At 38.5% G+C, this 23,252-nt stretch overlaps 2 protein-coding genes and 1 non-coding gene across 9 annotated transcripts in view; 2 read left to right on the forward strand and 1 right to left on the reverse strand.

Annotated features, from left to right (window-relative positions):
• Positions 1–23,252, forward strand: part of FBXL2 (F-box and leucine rich repeat protein 2) — a 147,836-nt gene that overhangs the window by 117,243 nt on the left and 7,341 nt on the right. Inside the window, exon 16 of one of the 2 annotated variants that reach the window (XR_005241937.2) lies at positions 10,782–11,142. The exons of the other annotated variant lie outside the window; for it this stretch is intronic. The gene's annotated coding sequence lies outside the window, so the exon portion shown is untranslated. Of the gene's footprint in view, positions 1–10,781; positions 11,143–23,252 lie in introns of those variants that run through there. 2 annotated transcript variants of the gene reach the window in all.
• The window catches only part of UBP1 (upstream binding protein 1), a 53,083-nt gene that overhangs the window by 4,311 nt on the left and 25,520 nt on the right, over positions 1–23,252 (reverse strand). The window contains exons 4-15 of one of the 6 annotated variants that reach the window (XR_012095608.1): positions 20,242–20,347; positions 19,095–19,201; positions 16,945–17,097; positions 16,732–16,842; positions 16,186–16,293; positions 10,357–10,460; positions 8,265–8,319; positions 7,487–7,580; positions 4,353–4,443; positions 4,053–4,186; positions 3,753–3,824; positions 3,481–3,588 (exon numbers count right to left, since the gene is read on the reverse strand). Coding sequence is in view for 2 of the 6 variants with exons in the window: in XM_008009393.3 (XP_008007584.1) it covers positions 664–806; positions 3,470–3,588; positions 4,353–4,443; positions 7,487–7,580; positions 8,265–8,319; positions 10,357–10,460; positions 16,186–16,293; positions 16,732–16,842; positions 16,945–17,097; positions 19,095–19,201; positions 20,242–20,347 (1,191 nt within the window). In the remaining 4 variants the exon portion in view is untranslated. Of the gene's footprint in view, positions 1–53; positions 807–3,469; positions 3,589–3,752; positions 3,825–4,052; positions 4,187–4,352; positions 4,444–7,486; positions 7,581–8,264; positions 8,320–10,356; positions 10,461–16,185; positions 16,294–16,731; positions 16,843–16,944; positions 17,098–19,094; positions 19,202–20,241; positions 20,348–23,252 lie in introns of those variants that run through there. The other 5 variants (XR_012095607.1, XM_008009393.3, XR_012095610.1 and 2 more) reach the window with 5 other exon arrangements.
• LOC119626040 (U7 small nuclear RNA) lies at positions 21,400–21,460 on the forward strand. The gene has a single exon (XR_005242236.1). It is a non-coding gene; the product is annotated as a U7 small nuclear RNA (small nuclear RNA).

The following is a 23,252-nucleotide window of genomic DNA, read 5'->3' on the forward strand; positions in this document are numbered from 1 at the left end:
AACTGTCATTTCTTAACTAAAAATGATTTTAAAACAGTAAATATTCTTCTCACACAAATATAGGACTCAATGGCCAAAACGACAATTCATGAAGGCAGTGTGAGGCAGCAAAGATGCACGCGTGCTGCACTGCCTTGTGTTCACTGTGCCTGTCCATAATGGTCCCTGAGAGACCTGGTCGGTCTCCCGTGTGACCCACAGGGGCACATCCCCTGCCAGCTTCCGTGGATGATGACTCTTAAAAATTGCATAAAGTGCTCTTCTATTATTACTTGCTTGCCACCAATCACTAAGGGAAAAATTATATATCTTACATATTTTTTAAAATTAGTTATCAAATAATAGACAAAAGGAAAACACATCCAGTGACTCACCTCATAAAACGGGCCAAAGCCTTCCACTATCCTAGAGTCCCCCAGTAATTGGCTGCATCCTAAAGGGCTGGGGGGAAGCTAAGCCAGTTTTCCTTGGCTTGTATTCCACGTTATCACTAGGATGCCTGTAACTCATGGTTATAAGTTCTTCCAAAGTGATTCCCAACTCTCGGGAAATGATTCGCATAAGTATTTTCAAAAGAGGTCACAGAATTTTTCTACAGTTCTACAATTACATGTATAAAAGTAAATACCAGTGTGAAAAGGAAAAACAAATGATTTGATTTACCTGATCACTAACAAGAATGTGAATACCAGTGGGACCCTGTCTGTAAACCTGATTAATTTGGTGGAGAGGAATATTAAACACCAGCGCAAGTTTTCGAGCAACTTCTGAAGCAATCATTTCTTCCAAGTAGATTGCATGATAAACTGAAATTAAAAAAAAAAAAAAAAAAAGGAAGAACATTTTAACAGTGATCTTTGATCTGTTTTCTACCTGATCTGTAGGATCTGTACAAAAGTCACACCTTTCAAAGTACCAAAAAAGTAAAAAACATTTTAAATGGGAATAAACTCTTTCTTTCCCCATCTTACTACCTTGAAATCTCAAACTACCAATCTAAAACGTAAGAATACATTATTTATATCCAGAAATATAATTTAATAAACATTAACAGAAATCCCTGGACAAAAAGATTTGAGGTTTGAATTTTTCTTTATATTTTTATTCAATGAATATAGTTTCATGTATTCAAAATTTAAAAACAGGAATTGGCTGCAAATGAACATGGGGGATCTTCTTGAAATAATGGAACTCAAACTGGATTTTGACAATGGCTGCCAAACTCTAAATTTGCTAAAATACCATTATATACTTAAAATGGGAGGACTTTATGGTATGTAAATTATGCCTGAAGAAAGTTGTTTTTAAAAATAATATATATTTCATGTATTCATAACAATATACAAAAAGAACCCTAAAGAGTCACGTTCTTTTCGTTCATTTTTTTTGAGACAGCGTCCTTCTCTGTTGCCCAGGCTGGAGTGCGGTGGCACAGTCACAGCTCACTATAGCCTCTGCCTCCCAGGCTCAAGCAATCCTCCCCATCTCAGCCTCCTAAGTAGCTGGGACTATGGTGGGGCACATGCCACCATGCCTGGCTGATTTTTTTTATTAGTAGTAGTAGTAGTAGTAGAGACAGAGTTTCACCATGTTGCCGAAACAGTCTTAAACTCCTGGGCTCATGCAGTCTAACCAGCTAGGCCTCCCAAAGTGCTGGGATTACAGGCATGAGCCATCACGCCCAGTTAAGCATCACAGTTTTTGATCCAGTAATCCTACTATTAGGAATTTATCCTAAGGAATAAAAGCTATCTGTATATGCCCCTCCCCCACAAAAAATTTTAAATAATATAAAAGATGCTACATGAAAAGCTAAGAATACAAACAATGAAGTGTGAAGCTTCCTTACAGAAAGCCCCAGCCACATTCCATCCAGTATTCTGCATTTTTGCTACACAGAACTTATTAGCAGATATCTTGCAGAGTGTACATCTGTAGTGAGTCTCACTCTTGTGGGTCCTGCTCAGTTACTGATTAAAGCCAGACATGGCTCAGGAATATCATTACTGAGAACTTTGCTTCCCCAAACAAGGGGTTTGTAAGTATAGAAACCCAGAATTTTCCATTACATAAAACTTAGAAGTTGGAACTAAAATTATAGTAAGACTATAGAAATGATCTAGAGGTGTCACCGAACCACAGTCCATATGGGCCAATTCCTGCCCTCCACTTTTTTTTTTTAAATAAAGTTTTACTGGAACAGCCTTATCTACAATTTACATATTGTCTATGGCTATTTTAGCACTACAACCAGAGTTGAATGTGAGAGACCCTATATATGGTCTAAAGAGATGGAAATACTTACTACCTGACCTTTTTTTACAGAAGTCTGCTGATTATGGGAAAATATCCAATATTTCCCCACATCCCTCCACAAACACTCATGTCTGAGGACACACCTTCCAAAATATTATAATCTTGGCCATATGTGAGTGATGTATAAGCTCTTGATGGTACATGGAGAGCCCCTCTAAATTTTTATCCTTTAAATTCAGAGCTTCTGGAGTCAAAATGATACCAAATACAAAAAAGTTCAGAGTAGTGATGCTATCCTTCCAATTTTTCAGTAAAATTCAAATCACAAAATACTTTTCAGAGTTCTATTATTAGGGCAAATAACTGCATCTCTGAATGCCATTAACACATCTTTTTTTGAAAAGTTCTGAGCGTGTTGCCTTTGTTCTACTTCAGAGTATGGAAAGAAGGAAATATTAACATATATCAATACTACAAATGAGAAAATACATGCCTTTTAAAATGCTTAACGGCTGTATTTAAAGGTGAGAAGAGGGAGAGGCCAAGATTTTTATCTCTGTCCTAACCTAGCACTGTACCATACAATTAACCGCTCAGGATGAGGAGCCCTCCCGAGATAACATACTGTCTGGTATTATTTACAATGACATAAAGATACGGCATCAGACTCGCCACAAACAAGGTGCACGGTGCTGGCCGAACACCTGTCAGTGACAAGTCCACACACTTAGGACTATTACATGCATGCACTGTTGCACATATGTTATGCTCTAAGAGTTTTCCCCATCCCTAGTCAGGAAAATGGGGAAAAAAAAAAGAAAAACCCTCCTGCTTTTTTTGTTAAGCTGCCAGTGTTATATTCATCATTTCAGTAAATCTGACAAAAAAAATAAAAATAAAAAAAATAAAAGCCAGAACGATCTCAATGCATTCAAGCTAGGTTTTCCACTTGTTACATATTTCCAGCATGAAGGGCCACATGAAAAAGAGACCCATAGTGTGGCTGTAATAACTGAGAAAGAATGCCAGTTTCCTCTTCTCCCAAGGACTTGGCCCTAGAGCTGCCACCTCTCATTGCTGGCAAGGCTCCTTCATGAGCAACTTGGCATTCCTAACACAACCAGAGTTCTCCAAAGCCTGCTCAATCGAGTCCTTCCCATTTCTGTCTTGACAGTTTCAGAAGTGACAGAATCGAGATACCCTCAATACCTACCATAGGGTGCCCCACTGCCATTCTCGCTTGCACTGCTTGCAGCTTGCTGCTGCCCTTGCAGCACCGTGCTGCTTGGCTGCTCCCGGCAGACATAGATGGTTAAACGGGGCCTAACTGACCTGCAATCAGAAGATGCCACTGATGAGCCTGGGAGAGAAAGCTGCCTTACACATGTACAAATGTGACAACTACAGGAATCTAAGTTCTATTTCCTTATGAGAACTTTATAATGTTATTTCGTTATACAAAATAATTTACTAATAAAAATATAAAAACCACACACCTCACACCAACTATCACAGGTGGTCTAATATGATGATCCAGACTCTAAACCATTGAGATGGTCTGTCAGATGCTGGTAAATTTAAGTTTCAAGATTAAGTCAGCAAGTTAAAAATCAGTAAGATTCAATTTTAATGGAATTCTCACACCACAAGTATAGAAAGAGCAATGATAGTAAATGGTTCTTACAAGCCAGCACAATTTACAGTTTCTGTCATTTTAATTCACAATTAGTTTACATTTTTAATAACTGTTTAGTAATAGTCATGACCTTGAAAACCGTAGATTCTGTATAGCTCACCTAAATTAGAAGTTTTGTTTTCTTGGCAACAAACCCAGTCGTCTTCAAGAAATCAGTACTGCCCATGTGCATTTCTACCAGTCTTACAGTCTACCTCTGCCCTCATCAGTGCCTGCATCATATCTGGGCCTGCCCTGAAGGTGTACACAAAACAGTCTTCTTGTGAGCACAATGCTGCCAATGCTCGATGGCGCACACAGGCACACACGCCAACCTAGCGTGGAAACACATTCTGCCCAAATTCCCCACGCGAAGAAAGGTACATTCTTATTTCAAGCAAAACAGTTCACAGTATTTTACCTTGACTTCAGTGAATTATAGAGCCGAATTCCATCGGCTGCACCACAAATTTGAACTAAATCCTCCTTTGTCAGTTTTAATAAGTCGGCACCTAGAAAAGGGCAAAAATATTTTTCTCAAATAAATGGAAAAAGAACAGAACTGCTTTACAGGCATCTGTCTTCAGCAGTCCAATGTCCTTCAAAATAATGATAGATATCCTGAATATACACATACACATGAACAATACAAAAAGACAGACACCTGTCCTTCAGAGCCAAGGAGAATGCTGGCTTTTCCATGTCCTGTATCAAGAAGGAGCTTAGAAGTCCAGAGTCCGATGAATCAAATCAATGAGTGTAGGGCCTAAAGAACTCTTCCCAATACAAGATTTCACTCATCTACCTTATTTAGTGACTGGGTTGTGGCTACGTGAAGAAACATGATTCTGACCCACCCCATAGAAACAAACTCTGAGATCACCCAGGCCAATCAATCTTTAATTTTACAAAAAAGGAAATGGAAGTCTAGAGTTTGTGGGACTTGCCTAAAGTCTGTAAGAGTTGGTAGGCGAACTAGGACTGGGCCTCTTTATACTGAAATGTGCAATGTAAAGTCAAACATTCTATAACATAAACAACTCTGTCACAGCATCCACTTTTAACAGAAGAATGGCAGAGAATCACACATTATACCCTAAGATTTCCCCCAAGCGCATCCTACTTACAACGTCATTTACAAGTGTAAATGTCTCTCTATACAGGTTTCCTATAGCACCACCTAGAGAAGCAGTGTTTGACACTTTTAAAAATTCTATCTAAACACTTCCTTCGCTTACTATGGAAGAAAAAAAACTTACACATAAGTGTATGGAAGCCATACCTGAGTACATAGACACCATGAACTACTACTCAGTATTTCAAGCATAAATGATACGGCATCTAGGATTTGCTCTGAAATACAACAGAGGGCAGGACAGGAAATAATGGAGAGCAAAACTGACCAAATGCTGGTAGTTTTTGAAGCTAGGAGATGGCTGCATGGGAGTTAATCATATTCTCTCTACTTTTTAATGTCTGAATTTATCCATAATCTTTTGTTTTATTCTCTAACAGCTAGGATACAGTTTATTGGGGGAATTAAGATGAACTTTGGGATGAAGGCTTGATTTCCATATTAAAATAGCCACTTACATATGTAAGAAGATAATGAAGTCATCTTTCTATTTTTTAAAGGCTCAAATGCAAGAGCCTACTAAATTTCTAGTCTGTAAAACAAGATCAGAGAAGCATATCTCCCATGAGACAAGAGCATTATTAGAGTCATTTTAGAGAGTCAGGTAAGCAGAGAGGCTCTCTTTCATCTCTCCACTGGGGCTTACTACATGCACCTCACAGTTGTGACCAGAGAGTACTGTGTATGTGTGTGCATACCCTTAACCCATACGGAGAACTGGACAGGTAACTGTATGTACAACCCATCCTGAAATGTGAATGCCCACAAGGATCACAGCAAGAAGACTCACTGCCCTCCTCACCATGCTACTGTCAGTGCTCTGACTCAAGAGACGTGCCAAGAGGGTACCATGGCTAGCTCCTCACCCACTTTCTTGGAAGAAGCCCCCAAGGAAAAGGAAAAGGCAGAAGGCCGCGCCATGTGATCACTGCTTACAGCGAAAAGGGCTTAAAACTCACCAGACAGAAACATGGATCTGCCTGATATAACAGGAGTAACGTGGGGCCTCCCTCAGTTCCAAACGTCGGCGCTTTTTCTATGTGCTATGCTTTTCATCTGCCTTCCATACAACAGTGCAAGACAAACCCCAGCTCCCCCACCCTGAAATTTTACAATTTCTAGTTTTTCACACATGAAAGGCTTTACTTAATCATATAAAAATGTAGTCCCCAGCTAGCAAATGACTTCCACCTGGAACTTTAATTTTAAAGAGAGAAAGAACTACATGGGGAATACCTACTCATTGCACAAACATTACAATACGTGGCATAGTAAGAAACCATGTTCTTTGCAAAATCAAGCTTTTCTTCAGGCTGAGTGTGTGCACACACAAGTTCTGTCCTCTTAAAGGGATTCACAAAGTTGTGTTTTAATGGCCCTACTGCACTGCAGGTGAAGAAAAGCTAACTACCACTTTACTGTGATCCAGCACTTCTCAGCATGTTTGGCCAGGACATGTTACTAGGTGGTCATGTTGGAAAAGACTCCCAGAGCCAAATATATTTGGGAAATGCTACCTCTGCCCCACCTGGCAGTATCTAGTACTGTCCCTCTAAACAGGTTTTCTGTAGCACTACCTGGAGAAGCAGTGCTTGATAGCTTTTAAAATTCCTTCTTAACATTCGCTTAGCTTACTGTGCAAGAAAAACAAACTTACACATAAGTATATAAAAATGATAACTGAGTACATTCAGACTATGAAACACTACTTAGCAATAAAAAGGATTAAACTACTGATACACACAACAACTTAGATGGCCATTATGCTACTGAAAAAAAGCCAATCTCAAAAGGTTATATACTATATGATTGCATTTATATAACATTCTCAAAATGACAAAATTATAGAGACAGAATATAAAGTAGTTGCCAAGGATTAGGGATGGTAGGGGAAGGGTGTGGGTGTGATTCTAAAGGGGTAGCAGGAGGGAGATCCTTGCAGTGATGGCAAAATTCTGTATCTTAACTGTGGTGGTGGTTACAAAAATCTATACCATAACATACATTGTGCCAATGGCAATTTCCTGGTTTTGCTATTGTACTATAATTATGTGAGAAACGGAGTGAAGAGTACACCAAAACATCACTGTACTAGCTCTGTAACTTACTGTAAAACAAAAATCATTTCAAAATAAAGTTAAAAAAATCATGTAAAACTATATACACATACACACAAATGAGGGCACATAAGTCTGGTAAAACTGTTGAGTGAACCAATGTCAATTGCCTGGCTTTAATAGCATATAATAAAATACAAGATATTCCTATTGGGGGATAGATATAAAGAACTTTTCTGTGCATTTTTCTTTGCAACTTCATATCTATAGTTATTTCAAAATTAAAAAAATATAAAGTTAATAAAAGCACAGAAACAAAAACAAAACATTCTCATGCACAGATACACACACACATACACATACCTGAAAAATTAGAGAAGAGTCTTGTGTAGGAAGAGAATCTGTTTTTGAGCAGCCATTGCTGTGTTTCCTGGATCGTAGCTGAAGGCTGAATTTGCTATTAACAATGAAAATGAACATAAATAAAAGGAACCATTCAAACTTAGAACACTTAAACAATTAACACAGAAAGCCTCGGAGTTTGAAGTAAAAAACACCCAAAAAGAGCGTGAGTCTGACTCCAGCAACCCAAATAATGATGCAGGCCCTTGTCAGAAACTTAAACATGATATACAATGGGATGCTATTCAGCCATAAAAAAAAGAGAAAAATCATGCAGCTGCTAATGAAATCATCTTTTGCAGCAACATGGACAACATGAACATTTCATTGTCTTAAGTGAAATAAGCCAGGTACAGAAAGACTTATATTCTCACTTATAAGTGAGCTAAAAAATTTGAACACATGAAGGTAGAGGTAAGAGAGTGGAAAACAGGTAACAGAAACTGGGAAGAATGGGTGAGGGATAAGAGACAGGATGAGAAGAACTGGATTAAAGGGTACAAACAAACATACAATAAAATAGAAGGAGTAAATTCAATATTTGATAGCAGAGTAGGATGACTATACCTAAAAAAAATGTACTCAGGTGATGGACACCCTAAATATCCTGACTTGATTACCACACATTATGTACATGTAACAACACTTCTCACCTACTCCATAAATTTGCACAAAAAAACAAAACTTTAAAATGTAGGACCCTGAAAGCATCAGATAGTTTTAGTAGAAAGATACTTACTTCACCAGAGGCCTGTGAAGCTCCATCTCCCTGATGATTTGGGGAAGAAGAATTGCTGGGGAGAAAGGAGAAAGAAGGAAATGATGATTTTTGTAATGCATATATGTTTTAATCAAGGCATTAAAAGCTCTTTATGCAAATTTCAAGTAAGGCAACAGTGGGAGAGAGCTATGAGTTTGCAACAAAAATGCAAGCGCAACAGCTTAGGGTGTGGATATGATGACGAAATAAGACACAGAAGACTGTGTCTTAAATTTGTGCCTTCTTCATCTGTTCTAGTAAGAAATTCAAGTTTTGTGAAACAAAAAGGCTTCCCCAATTATCTTCGGGAATGCCAAGGAAAATGAAGGATACACATTAATTTTTTTTGAGACAGAGTCTCGCTCTGTCGCCCAGGCTGGAGTGCAGTGGCGGGATCTCAGCTCACTGCAAGCTCTGCCTCTCCGGTTCATGCCATTCTCCTGCCTCAGCGTCCCGAGTAGCTGGGACTACAGGCGTCCGCCACCACGCCCGGCTAATTTTTTTGTATTTTTAGTAGAGACGGGGTTTCACTGTGTTAACCAGGATGGTCTCTATCTCCTGACCTTGTGATCCACCCGCCTTGGCCTCCCAAAGTGCTGGGATTACAGGCGTGAGCCACCACGCCCGGCCTACACATTAATTTTTAGAAGTTAGGGGAAAAAATACGAAACATTAAATTAGATAAACAGTTGAAAATAATTGCAAAAAAAAAAAAAAATGAGCTACAAGAAATAGTATAATGATCCTAAGCAAAAATATAAAATTATACTCCTTTAAGTAATACATATATCCAAGATTGATGAGGGTGAATTTCAAGAGAACAAAAGAAATTAACTTGTACCACTATCCTTGTGCTTCTAAGTAAAATGAAATGAAAACTCCACAGGGAATAGGGCTACCTTCTGGCTCTTGAGCACCAACTCCTTTCTTAGCCCCCGTGCCTCAATTGCTTAGGTTTATTATCTTGATTACTTATATCCTTTCTACCCATAAGAACTTAAGCTCCTTCATACGGGGGTCTGTCTGTTTGGTCACTAATGTATCGGAACACTTAGAACAGTGCTGGGAACACAGTGAGTTCTCCAGCTTACTAGTGAGTACATAAACTTACAGCTCACCTTTAAAGCCATAATCATTTTCTAAGATTATTCAGACTGGACTGACGAGGAAACTATTCTAAGCCCTCAGAAATAGTAACCTACTGGTCCTCTGGTCACTCCTCTAAGTTGCTGAGTCCAAGGGTATTTTTCTACTCTTAAAGCATAATAGCCTACATGACACCAAGCTGCCTTCTCAGTTTATCCATCTCCTCAGAGGGAGAGCACATTTTTGCTTGCTTTCTCATCAGACCTTGTCAGCATGACCTGAGAACCTTTTCCTTTGTGGTCTTAGCTTTCATAATTTTCCTCCCCAACAAGAAACTTCCTAAAAAATAGGGAACTTCTGATGTGAATTACTCTGCATCAGTTCTGCAGCAAAGCTCTGGAATGGAAAGCCTCCACGGGGTACCGCTGCACCTTCAAGATGCCCCAAATGCAGTCTCCTGCTCCCACCCCGAGCTCACTCTAAACTCTTGCCAGTCAAGGCTGGATGATAGAATAAAGAGTCCACCATTTCCATTTCTAAAACCACAGCAAATCTGTAGAAACAGAAAGGTCTTCCCTTAAAGATTCAATTAAAAAAATAGTGTATCTATTGGGAGAGAAAAGAAATACTGCAGAAAATAACCCATTTGATATAAGCATTATAGACAAGAGAATGAACTTAGTAACAAACTGACTTTGTCATTCTCTCTTTACCTATAGACACTATTAATGTTGTCTTTAATCTCACAAAGAATGTATCTTGGCTATATCTTGAAAACCATAGTTGTGACTATGTAAGGCACAAGGGGCTTGGAGTAAAAAAGGCTGGTAGGCAAAGAAAAGACAATGATTGTCCTCTGCCACTGAGATACAGGCTATTTCCCCTTAGTATTTTCTTCAGGTACAATATAAACATGGAGAGATGGGGAAATGAAGGCACATAAGCATTAGTTAGCTGCAGGCACATGATCACGCAAACCAGATACCTGTCTGGGACACTGCAAGTGCTCTGCTGTGAGGAGGTGAAAGTGGGCGCTGGGGAAGGGCTGTTATTCACATAGGCTGTGGGGGCATCGGGCCACGGAGAACACTAAGGACAGAAACAGAAATAAATTAATGATATGCTTCTAAAATATGTGGAAGAAATATTTTTGTAATTCACTCACTAGCCAAATGCAAGATTATAAAATGCGAGACAGCTGACATTTATCAAGCAACCTCACAGACACATGTCAAATTTACTTCTGTGTGGCAAAGAGAAGTTTTACCTGCTGTGTGCGTCTAAACACTGATTAAAGACCTAAAGTGATGACAGCAGCAAAAATTTATAAAGGCATTTTAAATATATGCTTAAGTATAATTTGCTTTCAAGAGCTTACTCCTCCCTCTTTACCAGTATCCTCTTTATCAGTTTCCCAACAGGCACCTATCAAGATTTAAGAATGGCGAAGACAAGAAAGAATTTATAAGCAACATCTGACGTCACATGGTGACCTGAAACATGGCTCTGACCTAAATAGTGCTCCTTTTGCCCTCTTCCCCAATGAGCAGCCTCACCAGTACCCATTTGCTTCTTTGATACCTCTAAAGAGTAATAATCCTCAAGACAGACCAGACAGGCCGAGCATCAAAATACATCAACTGTGTACAGTACTGCCTCTCTCTCTCTCTCTGTTTTATATTTTCTGTGGTAAACTTTAGTATTTTTCAGCTCCAGGCAAAATTCTGACCAGAAACAGAACAAAGACACGGAGATACATGAACTATTACAATTAGGAGAGTTGAAAAAGTCAAAGTCAAAAGCACGCTAAGCATGCCAGGGTAATCTCAAATACAGGTCTTCAAATTTGACATATAGACATCACATGATGTGACTTCACTGTACAGGTATTCCTTCTAAAAACCAATGGATCTGAGGACTCAGTTTCAAGGGTCCCCTTTCATAATCATCCTTCTCTCATTTTACACAAGAAAGGCATCACATCTAACCATAGCCTTGGGGTTTAAGACTTTCCCAGGCTGGACATGGTGACTCATACCCTTAATCCCAGCACTTTGGGAGGCCAAAGCAGCAGCCCAGGATAGCTCAGGATAGCTTGAGTTCAAGACCAGCTTGGGCAACACAGTGAGACCCTGTTTCTACCAAAAAATAAAAACAATAAAATAAACATGAGGCTGGGCGCAGTGGCTCACGCCTGTAATCCCAACACTCTGGGAGGCTGAAGCAGGTGGATCACAAGGTCAGGAGATTGAGACCATTCTGGCTAACATGGTGAAACCCCATCTCTACTGAAAATACAAAAACTTAGTTGGGCATAGTGGCGCACGCCTGTAATCCCAGCTACTCAGGAGGCTGAGGCAGGAGAATCGCTTGAACCCGGAGGTGTTCAAGGGAGGTGGAGGTTGCAGTGAGCCCAGAACATGCCACTGCACTCCCGCCTGGGTGACAAGAGTGAGATTCCATCTCAAAAATAATAAAAAATAAATAAATAAATAAAATGAAGAAAGACTCTCCCAAAGCCAAGCTAAAGACACTAGGATTAAAAAAAAAAAAAAAAAAAAAAAAAAAGCTAGGTGTGGTGGTGCACACCTATAGTCACAGCTACTTGGGAGTCTGAGACAGGAGAATCACTTGAATCTGGGAAGGGGAGGCTGCAGTGAGCCATGACTGCACCACTGCACTCCAGCTTGGGTAACAGAGTGAGACCCCCATCTTGAAAAAAAGAAAAGTACATAACTCTAATGACTAAGTTTTTCTGTAAGTCAGGTGATTTTCAACTATTTGCTATCAAAATAATTCAGGAGGACCTATTGTCAACTGACATATATTGAAATAATCTAGTAGATCCCACAAAAATGTCCCTGGGATTTTTGACAGATGATTCAAAAGGACTTCCAGGATCTAAATGGCATTGCTGAAAGAAAAAACAAAACTTCTCATATCTATAAAATTCTAGAAGTTATATTCTACTCTGTCTCATCATTCAAGATGCACTTCCAATAATATTTCTATTTTTACATTTAATAAATATTCATCAAAATCTATAGGATTTGTTGTTTTGATAAATTGGTACTAATAAGTTTTAAATATCTTGACTGAGTTAAGAGGCTATGGTCGTAGCAAATTTTAAAAATTAAATTTCAATTTATGTAAATTTGTTGAAAGGTAATTTTTTTAGGGTGATCATTTAAAAATTTCAGTTTGGTCATCTGAAGCCTCAGGAAGAAAAAATAAAAATAAGAAAAAAAATTTTAAAGATTTTCAGGCATAAAACTATGTCATATTAAGATAAAATTTAAGGGGAGTGAATTAGTAACATGAGACCAAGAAGGAAGAACAGAGTAAAATTTTGGATTTAATGAATTTTTTGAATGAACAATAGCAGTGGTCAAACTGCTATGGCATTTAGATTCCATAGGATGCACCTCAAGAGTAATGTTACAGTTTTATCTTAAATTGTAAATACAAATCGCCACCATGCCAGAACATTGCTTCCTTTGCAGCTATTTAAATTTATGATGAAAAATTTTATGATGAAAACTTTCAGATGTCAATCTGGAAAGGTGCAAGTGTATCCTTTCTCAAAATTCTTTTGAGGCCTATAATCCCAGCACTTTCGGAGGCCAAAGTGGGAGTATCATTCTGAGGCCAGAAGTTGGAGATCAGCCTGAGGAACACAGCAAGAACCTGTCTCAACAAAAATAAAATTTAAAAAGTACTCAGGCATGGTAGTGTGTGCCTGTAGGCCTAGCTACTCAGGAGGCTGAGGTGGAAGGATCACTTGAGCTAAGGAGTTTGAGGCTGCAGTGAACTTTGATCACACTACTGTACTCCAGGCCCAGGTGACTAGGCAAGACACTGTCTCTAAAACAATTTTTAAATTATTTTGAGTAGGTAAGTCTCAAGACCACTGGTGTAATGGAGCTAAGAAACTGTGAAGCACACTGAGGGCAGAAATTAAGTCTCACCAATGGTTACAGGGGCTTAAAACGCTTGTCTGACATCCATCAAAAGCAATGGATACATGGAAAATAATCTCAACTACCCAATTATTTATCCCCTTAAAAATAAGAAAAATGATTGCAGACTTATTACTTCTATTATCAGTCAACTTTCAAAAAAGAAATCTAATTTAGCTGGAGAGCTTTCAATAAACTTATTGCATGGCATACCAACTTTGCTATAAAATACATTTTACACAACAATGCCCATTCTTTTAAAAGTACTTAAAAAGTACGGCCTTTTAAGCCAGGTGAGATGGCACACACACACCTGTGGTTCAACTACTCAGAGGTCTGAGGCAGGAAGACTGCTTGAGGAGTTGGAGGCCAGCCTTGGCAACACAGCAAAAGCCCATCTCAAAAAAAAAAAAACAAAAAAACTAGACCCTTGTTTTTCTTTCCATCTTACAAAGTATCACCTCCTCAGTTTACACTGTTTGATGAACCCAAGACCCTGTGAGCTGACTAGCAAATCTAATCATGGGCATCACACACTGTCGCCTCACCTCTACTATCTGAAAGATTTTCCTGCTGCAACATCCCCTCCACATGTGAAATATAACACAGCATAACATGCACATATAAATAATGTAAACCATTTAAAATTAAAAGTATCAAGTCTCTCTAAACTTTTGGTAATTATTGCCAGCCATTTGAAGAAATGAAGTCATCAAAAAGCTTCAAGTTAGCATGGCAGAGTAATGTAGAAACACCAAGTTTACCAAAACTCCGTAAAATTTCGCTTTTAGGTATTGAGATTCTTCTAACATTCGAAAAGCAAGCAATGGTGCAGTGCCTATGCTCCTGAAGATAGTCTGTAATTCATAATGGTGCCAGCAATGCCTGGCCTGCGCTCATAGTTATGGTTTCAGTACACCGTGAACACGGTCCCTCCCCAGGTAAAGAATGATCACCCATTTTAGGCTGTAGAAATTGGCAGTCATCATTTGAGCCAATCATATACAGCTCAGAGATGAAGACCAACAGACACACTAAGAGTTTTATTGTACAGCATCTCCTGGTAACCAGTAGTGACTATTCAGTGTGGGACCATTTCATTCGGCATCTTTTCGACTCTAACAGTAAATCTGGATATCCCTTTTTACTGAAAGCCAACTGTAACAAGACAAAAACTCTATGAAACGTTGGCCTTCCTTTGTAGAAATTTGAAGAAACATATGAAATTCTGCAAACTTTCTTTTTTAAGGGATCAATCTATACCCTGCTTTTTTAAAAACAGGTTTTCAAAATGAGCTCTAACCACCCCTAGAAGCATCTGAACAAAATCAAATACAGCCAGGGCAGAAAGCAATACACGACGAAGATGTGAAATCCCAGGCCAGTGAACTGCTGACGTTTTGCATACTTTAGACTTGAGTTAAGAATCATTAAGAATTTACCAACAGTTTTCCCATCTTCAGATTACATCTGGGCTATAATGAATTTCTTTTATTTAGGAATTACCAGAACCCACTTCTTTACTAGTTAAATGGTTTGTAACAGGAGAGGAAAAGTGAGTTACCAGAATCCCCCTGCACAAAGAAGTTTACTAAGAACCATTGGTAGGTCTTCAGCTGGGAAATCAGAAAAGGATAAAAACAAAATTGCTGTGGTGGGTGTTTTAGGAAAGAATATACAGCTGTTTTAACAATTTTTGATTCGAATTTAAAAAAACAAAAAAAAAAAGCCCAGTTAAAGAAAATGTAATGTGTGCTTCCAGTGGCACTAGGATGAGTACAATTTCAATTTCATTGCATAGAGAAGCACTAAAACATTTTTATTCAATACTATAATTGGAAATGAGTTTCTTGTGATAGTGCTTGTGACAGTAACATTCAAAGTCTACATTTAACCACAGTAATTGTGATATGTGTAAGAGTGAAAAATCCTCTGGCACTTTAATAGTGCAAAGACTGCAACAGTGAATACAGCAGTCATGAATACATATGATGACAATTATTTTAAATGATTCTTTAATGTTCTGTGTTTACATTTACTGAAAGTATGTAGCTGATCTAAGTTTGCAAAGCAGGATCATCCTTTGTGGACTAATAGATGAAGAGTCATGTCATAAAATAAAGATTTGCTATACTTAACCGGACAAACCACATATTCAACCAGATGACCCTGACTGCATATTGAGGGGGACCCAGGTCTAAGTGTAGCAAGGTACACTACTTTGGCCTGAAGCATTAATTCACAATGCAAGTGCCAAGAAGAAACATGAATCCCATCAGTTTTTTTCTTCTACCAGTGCTGCCAAACAGGCTTTTAGAAGCATAGACAGACACACATTTTTATGCTACATGCAGAAAAATGTGACAAAGAACTGCACGTGTTAATGTCAAGCTTGCTGCCATCATCTAACTGTCCACAAAATTTTCTTATCAAGTATACATATGAGAAAGCAAGACCCTTTTCAGTTACACAAAAATAATAGCTAATTTACTAAAGAAAGTATTTTCAATTAATTTCAGTGCTCTTGAAGGAGGTGTGTGTGTGGAGGAGAGAGAGGGAGGGAAGGAGGAAGGGAAGGAGTCAGGGAGGGAATACATATCTCTGAGTGTCTTTTTTTCCCTTCAAAACCACCCAATATGGTCAACATTGTTTTTTGCTTTGTTTTAAAGTGTTAGATTTAGGAAATTTTCCTCAGTGAGGAACAAACAGAAGCAGGAAGTCTAAACAAAAGCAAATTAAATCAAGACATGGACATCAAAAACAATTTTGGCTTTACTTTGCGGTGGAAGTTGGTCCTATATCTAACACTGCACAAGGTTTCTTGCACAATGAAAAGAGAAGCAGAAGTCCCTTACACTGCCTCGCTTTGCCAGAGAATCACCGTAGTCTGCTGGCAAAGTCCGCTTGCTGGACTTTTTCTGCTCATGTTCAACTGCATCTTCAATTATAGGCTCAAGCCTCATCTGGACAAACACCAAAGATTGGGATCAATGTCTTTTCATTATACAAAGAAAGATCTAACACCCTGTTTCATGTCTCTTCAGTCCAATTAAACAAATGTATGACTAACAGGATTCAAAGTTAAAGAAAATGCAAAACCCCAGCAGTGACAAAAATTGGACTTTCTAGGCCCCAACTTAAGTCTCTTGCCAACTTCAAAGTTTTTAAGGTCTGTTTCTAAGACCTCATTGGGATTTCAGCATCTTCATTTAAGATCCCACCCAGGAAACAGTCTAACAAAATCCCCAAATTTAAATATTTTCCCCACAAATTTCACAGACAATAACATGTCAAACTGCCACCCAATCTTCCCCAACCCTTTTGTAGCAAAACTCATCTTAGAAATAGACTAATATGCAACCTTTGCTTCTCTTCCAAAACCAAATGCTGCACTACATTACCTCTGTGAGGATTGTGGTATCATAGGACGGCTGATACTTTTCTTTTTCATGAGCTGTTCTCTTCTCCATCTTCTCTCGGTCAGTTTTTTGTTTCCTGTCTGCACCTTTAGGCTTAAAAACAAAGTATACTATTTCATCCATCAGGCTGCAGACACACAGCTTTATAGGCAAAACTGAGCCTTAATTACGGAAAACCCGGGTTCTCTCTCTTACCTTAAAAACTTTGATTTGGCAGCTAGCTGAGTGTAGATGATCTGTGTATTCCCCGTTTTCGTTCTGCTTAAATGTGTCAACCTGGATCCTAAAGGGCACTCCCTTTTCACCTCCGTGCTTCCGTGGAGTAAATTCTGTGCTGATGCAGTGTACCTATAAAATGATTCAGGCTGAAATGGATTCAAAGACCTACCACTGGTTATTTTTCTATTTTGTTCCCTCTTGAGTGACCTGACACCACTATAAATTCAAGATCCTTTAAAATGAACTCATCACACATACTAGCCAAATTATCTATGAACCTCTCTAATTGTTTTTAAGATATGGCTTCCCTCTCACAAATCCAGCTGAGCCTCTTCAGACTTTCTGAGCTCTTGCCCATCAAAATGCCTCTCCTCTAATGCAGCACTTGGCTCCAATCAGGGGTACAACACTACAGTAGCTTCCTATGTATACTGCCCACCTCCACCTGGGACTGTCTGCTAATCTCAGACCCAGGGTCCTAAGCCCTGTTCAATCCACAGCAATTTTCACCTCATCATTTAGAGCTTCTGTTGTTTGTCCTCTACTGCCATTAGCCCTGCTCTACCCAGCCAACCATCTTACTGCCGTTCCTACAGACACTAATTTGTGATACTTTGCCTGGGGAAATTTCATAGTCCAGAAAGCCCACTACCCATACTATTCTGTATCCATCTAAACTCTTTGGTCAACTCTTCAAAGTCTATTCAGGATCCAGAGGGCAATACTCATCTTCCACCACTCCTGCCCTGTCTCCTAATACCCACCCTGGATGACATCCTTAGGGTTTCACACAGAATTAACAGCAAGACCTTGGTCATTTCTGACTGCTACACATCCCCTCTTCTAATGACTCACTATTAAAACTGATCTCTGCAATATGACAATACAACCTGAGATGTAAAGCCAGGTCTTATATCACTCTGATTTGCTACATAACTAGTTGCCTTATAGACAAACACCAACAGTATGAGTTTATATCAATATTTGGCTGATATAAACCATGCCCCCAGTGATTTAACTGATGGAGAATAATATTGGTAGAATACCAAAAGGCAAAATACAAGTTATTTTTTACAGTTCATGCAAAGCATAGCTTATGTAGGCTGGTTAGCCAGTAAGCGGTTTTCCTCTTGTATATATTACCTACCTGGTAGTTTAAATTTCACCACATACAAATTTGAACATTCTGGGTATTAGAATTACTATTTTTTTAAAATACAGAATGATGATATTACAGTTACTTTTAAAAAATCATCTCTTAGAGACATATTTATGGATGAAATGGTATGTCCGAAACTTGCTTTAAAGTACTCTAACAGGCTGGGCACGGTGGCTCACACCTGTAATCCCAGCACTTTAGGAGGACAAGGCAGGCGGATCACTTGAGGTCAGGAGCTCAAGACCAGTCTGGCCAACATGGTGAAACCCCCATCTCTACTAAAAATACAAAAATCAGTCAGGCATTGTGGTGCACACCTGTAATCCCAGCTACTCGGTAGGCTGAGATGAGAATCGCTTGAATCTGGGAGGCAGAGATTGCAGTGAGCCAAGATCAAGCCACTGTATTCCAGCCTGGATGACAGAATGAGACTCCATCTCAAAAAAAAAACCAAAAACAACAACAACAAAAAAAACAAACAGTGCTCCAACAATAAAAGGGGGAAGAAACTACAAAAAACTGCTAAGGCCAGGTGACAGTTACATGGACAATTAATCATCATTATTATCCTATTTGTAGAGGTTTGAATTTTTCAGTATTAGAATGTTTTTAAAATAATGCTAGAAGGAATTTTAAAACCTCAATCTTTTTTCAATTGTATCCTCTTAAATGGCAACTTTTGTTCAAGAGAAATACATCTCATGAAAAACAGACATTTTCATTCTTGGGACTACTAGTGGTAAAAATAACATTTGAATAATGCTTTACATATCATAGAATGTCTTCATATATGTTAGTTTAAAACAGGATGAACTTACTAGATTAAACCTAACTATCTATATAGAAAGACACTACAACATAGTTTACAAATAGGCATTTCAAGGAAATGATACTGTATCAAAAATTCAATCCTGCCATGACCTAAACAACTAGGTTAGTATGCTTCTAATAATGTAAAAATCCAAACCTGAATGAAAGCAGAGGTGCGTTTTGCTGGGTCCCACAGAAATTCAACCGCATTTAACTGGCTTGGATTTGTCCTTGTGTCAATTATTCCCACAGACATTGGAATATCTATGTTTTAAAAAGAAGTTACATAAAAACTCGTCCACTTTAAATAACTTAAAAACTTACAACCTATTATATTCTAATGAAATAATTGTAACTGCTTTGAACTCTGTCCTTCAATGGTCTCCATGATCAACTTCCTCAACATGGAAACCTACCCTAAACAAGTATCATAGTTTCCCCTACCATGGTTTGTATTTCATTTTTTTAAGAATATGATAAGGCTGAGTGCAGTGGCTCACGCCTGTAATCCCAGCACTTTGGGAGGCCAAGGCAGGCGAATCACCTGAGCTCAGGAGTTTGATATCAGCCTGGCCAACATGGTGAAACCCCATCTCTACTAAAAATACAAAAATTAGCCGGACACAGTGGCACATGCCTGTAGTCCCAGCTACTCAAAAGGCTGAGGCACAAGAATAGCTTGAACCCAGGAGGTGGAGGTTGCAGTGAGTCAAGATCATGCCACTGCACTCCAGCCTGGGTGACAGAGCAAAACTCTGCCTCAAAAAAAAAAAAAAAAAAAAAAAGATAGATGGTACCAGTTTACAATTAAATGGTTTCAAAATCATAGAATTCCGGGTTCACATTAGTTTAGCACCAAAAAGTTACTTGACTTTTTAACTATAAAACAACTCTCTCGGTTCTTTATAATACAAGGATGGGAAAAAAATAAAAAGAAAAAAATGTATACATGCATACATCTATATATGTGTGTGTATGTATATATAGAAAACAACTCTAAAGACACAAGATCCTAGCCAGGCATGGTGGCGCATGCCTGCAATCCCAGCTACTCGGGAGGCTAAGGCAGGAAAATCACTTGAAGACAGGAGGTGGAGGCTGCAGTGAGCCAAGATCGTGCCACTGCACTTCATCCTCGGTGAGAGAGCAAGGCTCTGTCTCAAAAAAAAAAAAAAGAAAAGACATAAAATCCACAAACACCAAAACTTTCCCCACACAAGTAATTCATGATGCCCACATAACACATTACTGGGCATAGCTAAACAATGCCCTCATCTCCATGGTCTTTTGATCACTGCCTGTACCTAAATCAAGAAGTCTGTCTCCTGGGCGATTCCACTTCCATCCTTCAAGTTGCTGATGCTCTGTGTATTGTAGCCGTCTGTCATGGAATACAACCCTTATGATGCTCTGTGGAATAAGTGGGGAAAATGAGTACTTTTAAACTGCTCCAGCTAAAATGCAGGACCATTTCTACTTCTTATGTGTTAATCCATAGCAGATTCTGTTTTGAACATTCCATAAGTGAACTCTCTTGCCCTTGGATACCTGGATTACAGTACAATTACTTGGTGCAAAGAATTATAACTCAAAAATTAAAATTATAAATAAAATGGTAACAGGTATTGATTTGATAAAATAATTTGTTATTGCAATTCAAAATTAAGGTTCTTCCCACTAAAATTAATGAGCAAGAATTATATTCCTATAAAGAAAATACCAGATGCACACAGGAGTTATTAAAAATGAAAAGACAGAGACAGAGAAACCCAGGCACAATGGTAAAACTTTGTTAATTTAAAACAACAGTTAACAATTGAGTTTTTTTGGCTGGGCGTGGTGGCTCATGCCTGTAATCCCAACACTTTGGGAGACTGAGGAGGGCAGATCAGGAGGTCAGGAGATCGAGACCATCCTGGCTAACATGGTAAAACCTTGTCTCTACTAAAAACACAAAAAATTAGCCAGGCGTGGTGGTGGGCACCTGTAGTCCCAGCAGCCAATTAAAAGTAGCAATTTTTTTCTTTGAGATCGTTTAAAAAAGAGGCCAATGTGGGAGAAATTTATAGGGCTCAGTGGCTGCTTCCTCACCTGCACCCACACCTGCAGGGCCTGCCCAACCCATTACCCAGCACCCACTTCACACCTGACCACAGCAAAGCTCTCACAGTGATGGTGCATAGGCTAGTGGTGGCCCCTAAGACACCAGTGCCACTGGTTCACATTTGCTAGCCAGCTTGTCTCCAGACAAAAGTACAGCACAGAAAATATCACAATTCTAATTGTTCCATATTCGGTGAGAACCATACTAAATACACATACTCAGATGAAAACAGTATGAGAGTACAGATATTAGACTTCAGAGCTTTACTAAGCCCCATTCTAGGTCAGACTAAAATACTAAAGAAGATAAAAGGAGGATCAAAGTTAGGAAATTACAAGATATATAAGAAAAATTCTAGCATTGTATAGCTCTTTTAGAATTTGTCTAGCAGATTTTCCAGTTTCTACCAGAAAACCCTACCCAAAAAAGAATGGAAAGGAAAAAAGAAAAGAAAGAAAAGGAAGGGAGGAAGGGAGAGAAAAAGAGAGGGAGAAGGGAGGGAGAGAGGAAAGGAACTTCTTAAATGAAACGGGGAGAAAAATCTCATTATCTGAAAGTTCTCCCTAAAAGGAGATTGACTACATTTTCAGAACTAGCAACATGTGATGGGGCCCTAACAATACGACTGAAAGAAAAAAACAGAACAAAAAAAGAAGAAAACAGAACAATCAGAGAAAGCACATTGCTAAATATGTTCAGCACATTCAAGAAGTTCCAAAGCACCTTTGCAAACCTATCACTTGATCCCTAAGGTTCCCCCCGAGATTTAAGTAGTACAGTCGAAGATCCGAGGGCCAGTAAATAAAACTCTAGAAGTTTGAAGCATATTTTAGGGACTCTCTAGCTAAAAAAAGGATGTGATTTCCAAGAAATTCATCCTGCAGTCTTTGGTAGCAGCAGACAGTAGCTCTTAATCCCAGACAAGCTTACAGAATATAACTGGATGCCTGGCACATCCACCAAAAATCATGCAGCTGGCTTATCAAAGATGAAGCCAATGTAAAGTGCTTTAAAAATTAACTCTCTTCAATCAGTGAGCTAAATATTTAGATACTGATGCCTTCAGAATAAGTGGAATACACTGGTCTAGTATACTAACAACTAGTGTTGTGTCAGTGAAACATTTATTGTGCATTTATAAGTTAATGGTTTTGTTACTAACAGTAGTTCATTATGTCATAATGAGGTGTCATTTTTCCCTTTACTTGCATTAATTTTGTGTATTAAATGTTTTTACATGTTTTAATTTGCAAGTAAATACAAGGAAGTTGAACTTAAAAGCAGTTATACAACTTAACCCTGCTATTCCAAGTTAATCTGACAGGTATTTCAACCAGCTTGCCAAAATATTTTAAGCATTAGGTATCACCTATCAGACTAATTATTCCTAAATCCTACCACCTATTCAGGGAACTGCCCTGGAAAGCCAGCTTGTCTCCACTGATAAATGACAAAGACAATTGTTTCAGAATTGATTTTCTTCAATGCCTTGATGGACACTGAATTTTGGCATTTGGTCTGGATGTCCAAGTTTGTTATATTTTCCTCAGAACACTGAATGGTCATGAATGAAGAACTGAGTTAAAATTACGAATTAGTAAATTCTATAATCCAGCATACACAAAAAAAGCACAAGGGGGAATAGATGAAACAAGGCTGGTAAATTGTGGAGAATGTTGAAGTTGGCAGGAGAACTTACAAGAACTCATGATATATACCAGATATATTTATTATATACCACCATATGATGGATATATGTGGATTCATTGTACCATTCTCTCTACTTCTGGGTATGTTCAAATTTTACCATAATAAAATATTTAAAAAATTGTTCTAACATTTTTGGATCCAGTTTTAAAGACCTCAATATAGGGCCCATCAAATCCTACTAAATTTTATTATGGAGTTTACAATTAAAACAACTTTCCAACTCTTTTACACTGATACATTTAAACAAACAAACAAAAAAAACCCAGCATCTTACATGTGATGAGGCCCTAACAATAAGACAAAAAGAAAAAAAAACCAAACACACAGAAGAAAGACAGACAAAAACAGAACAATCAGAGAAAGCACACTGCTGAATATATTCTGCACATTCAAGAAGTTCCAAAGCACCTTTGGTAACCTATCATTTGATCCCCAAGTAACCTTCCAGGTGCCCTCCAGGCACTGGGCAGCTGGCTTTCCCAGACATGCCACATTAGTTAA

Source organism: Chlorocebus sabaeus, chromosome 15, assembly GCF_047675955.1.
Source record: "Chlorocebus sabaeus isolate Y175 chromosome 15, mChlSab1.0.hap1, whole genome shotgun sequence".
NCBI lineage: Eukaryota > Metazoa > Chordata > Mammalia > Primates > Cercopithecidae > Chlorocebus > Chlorocebus sabaeus.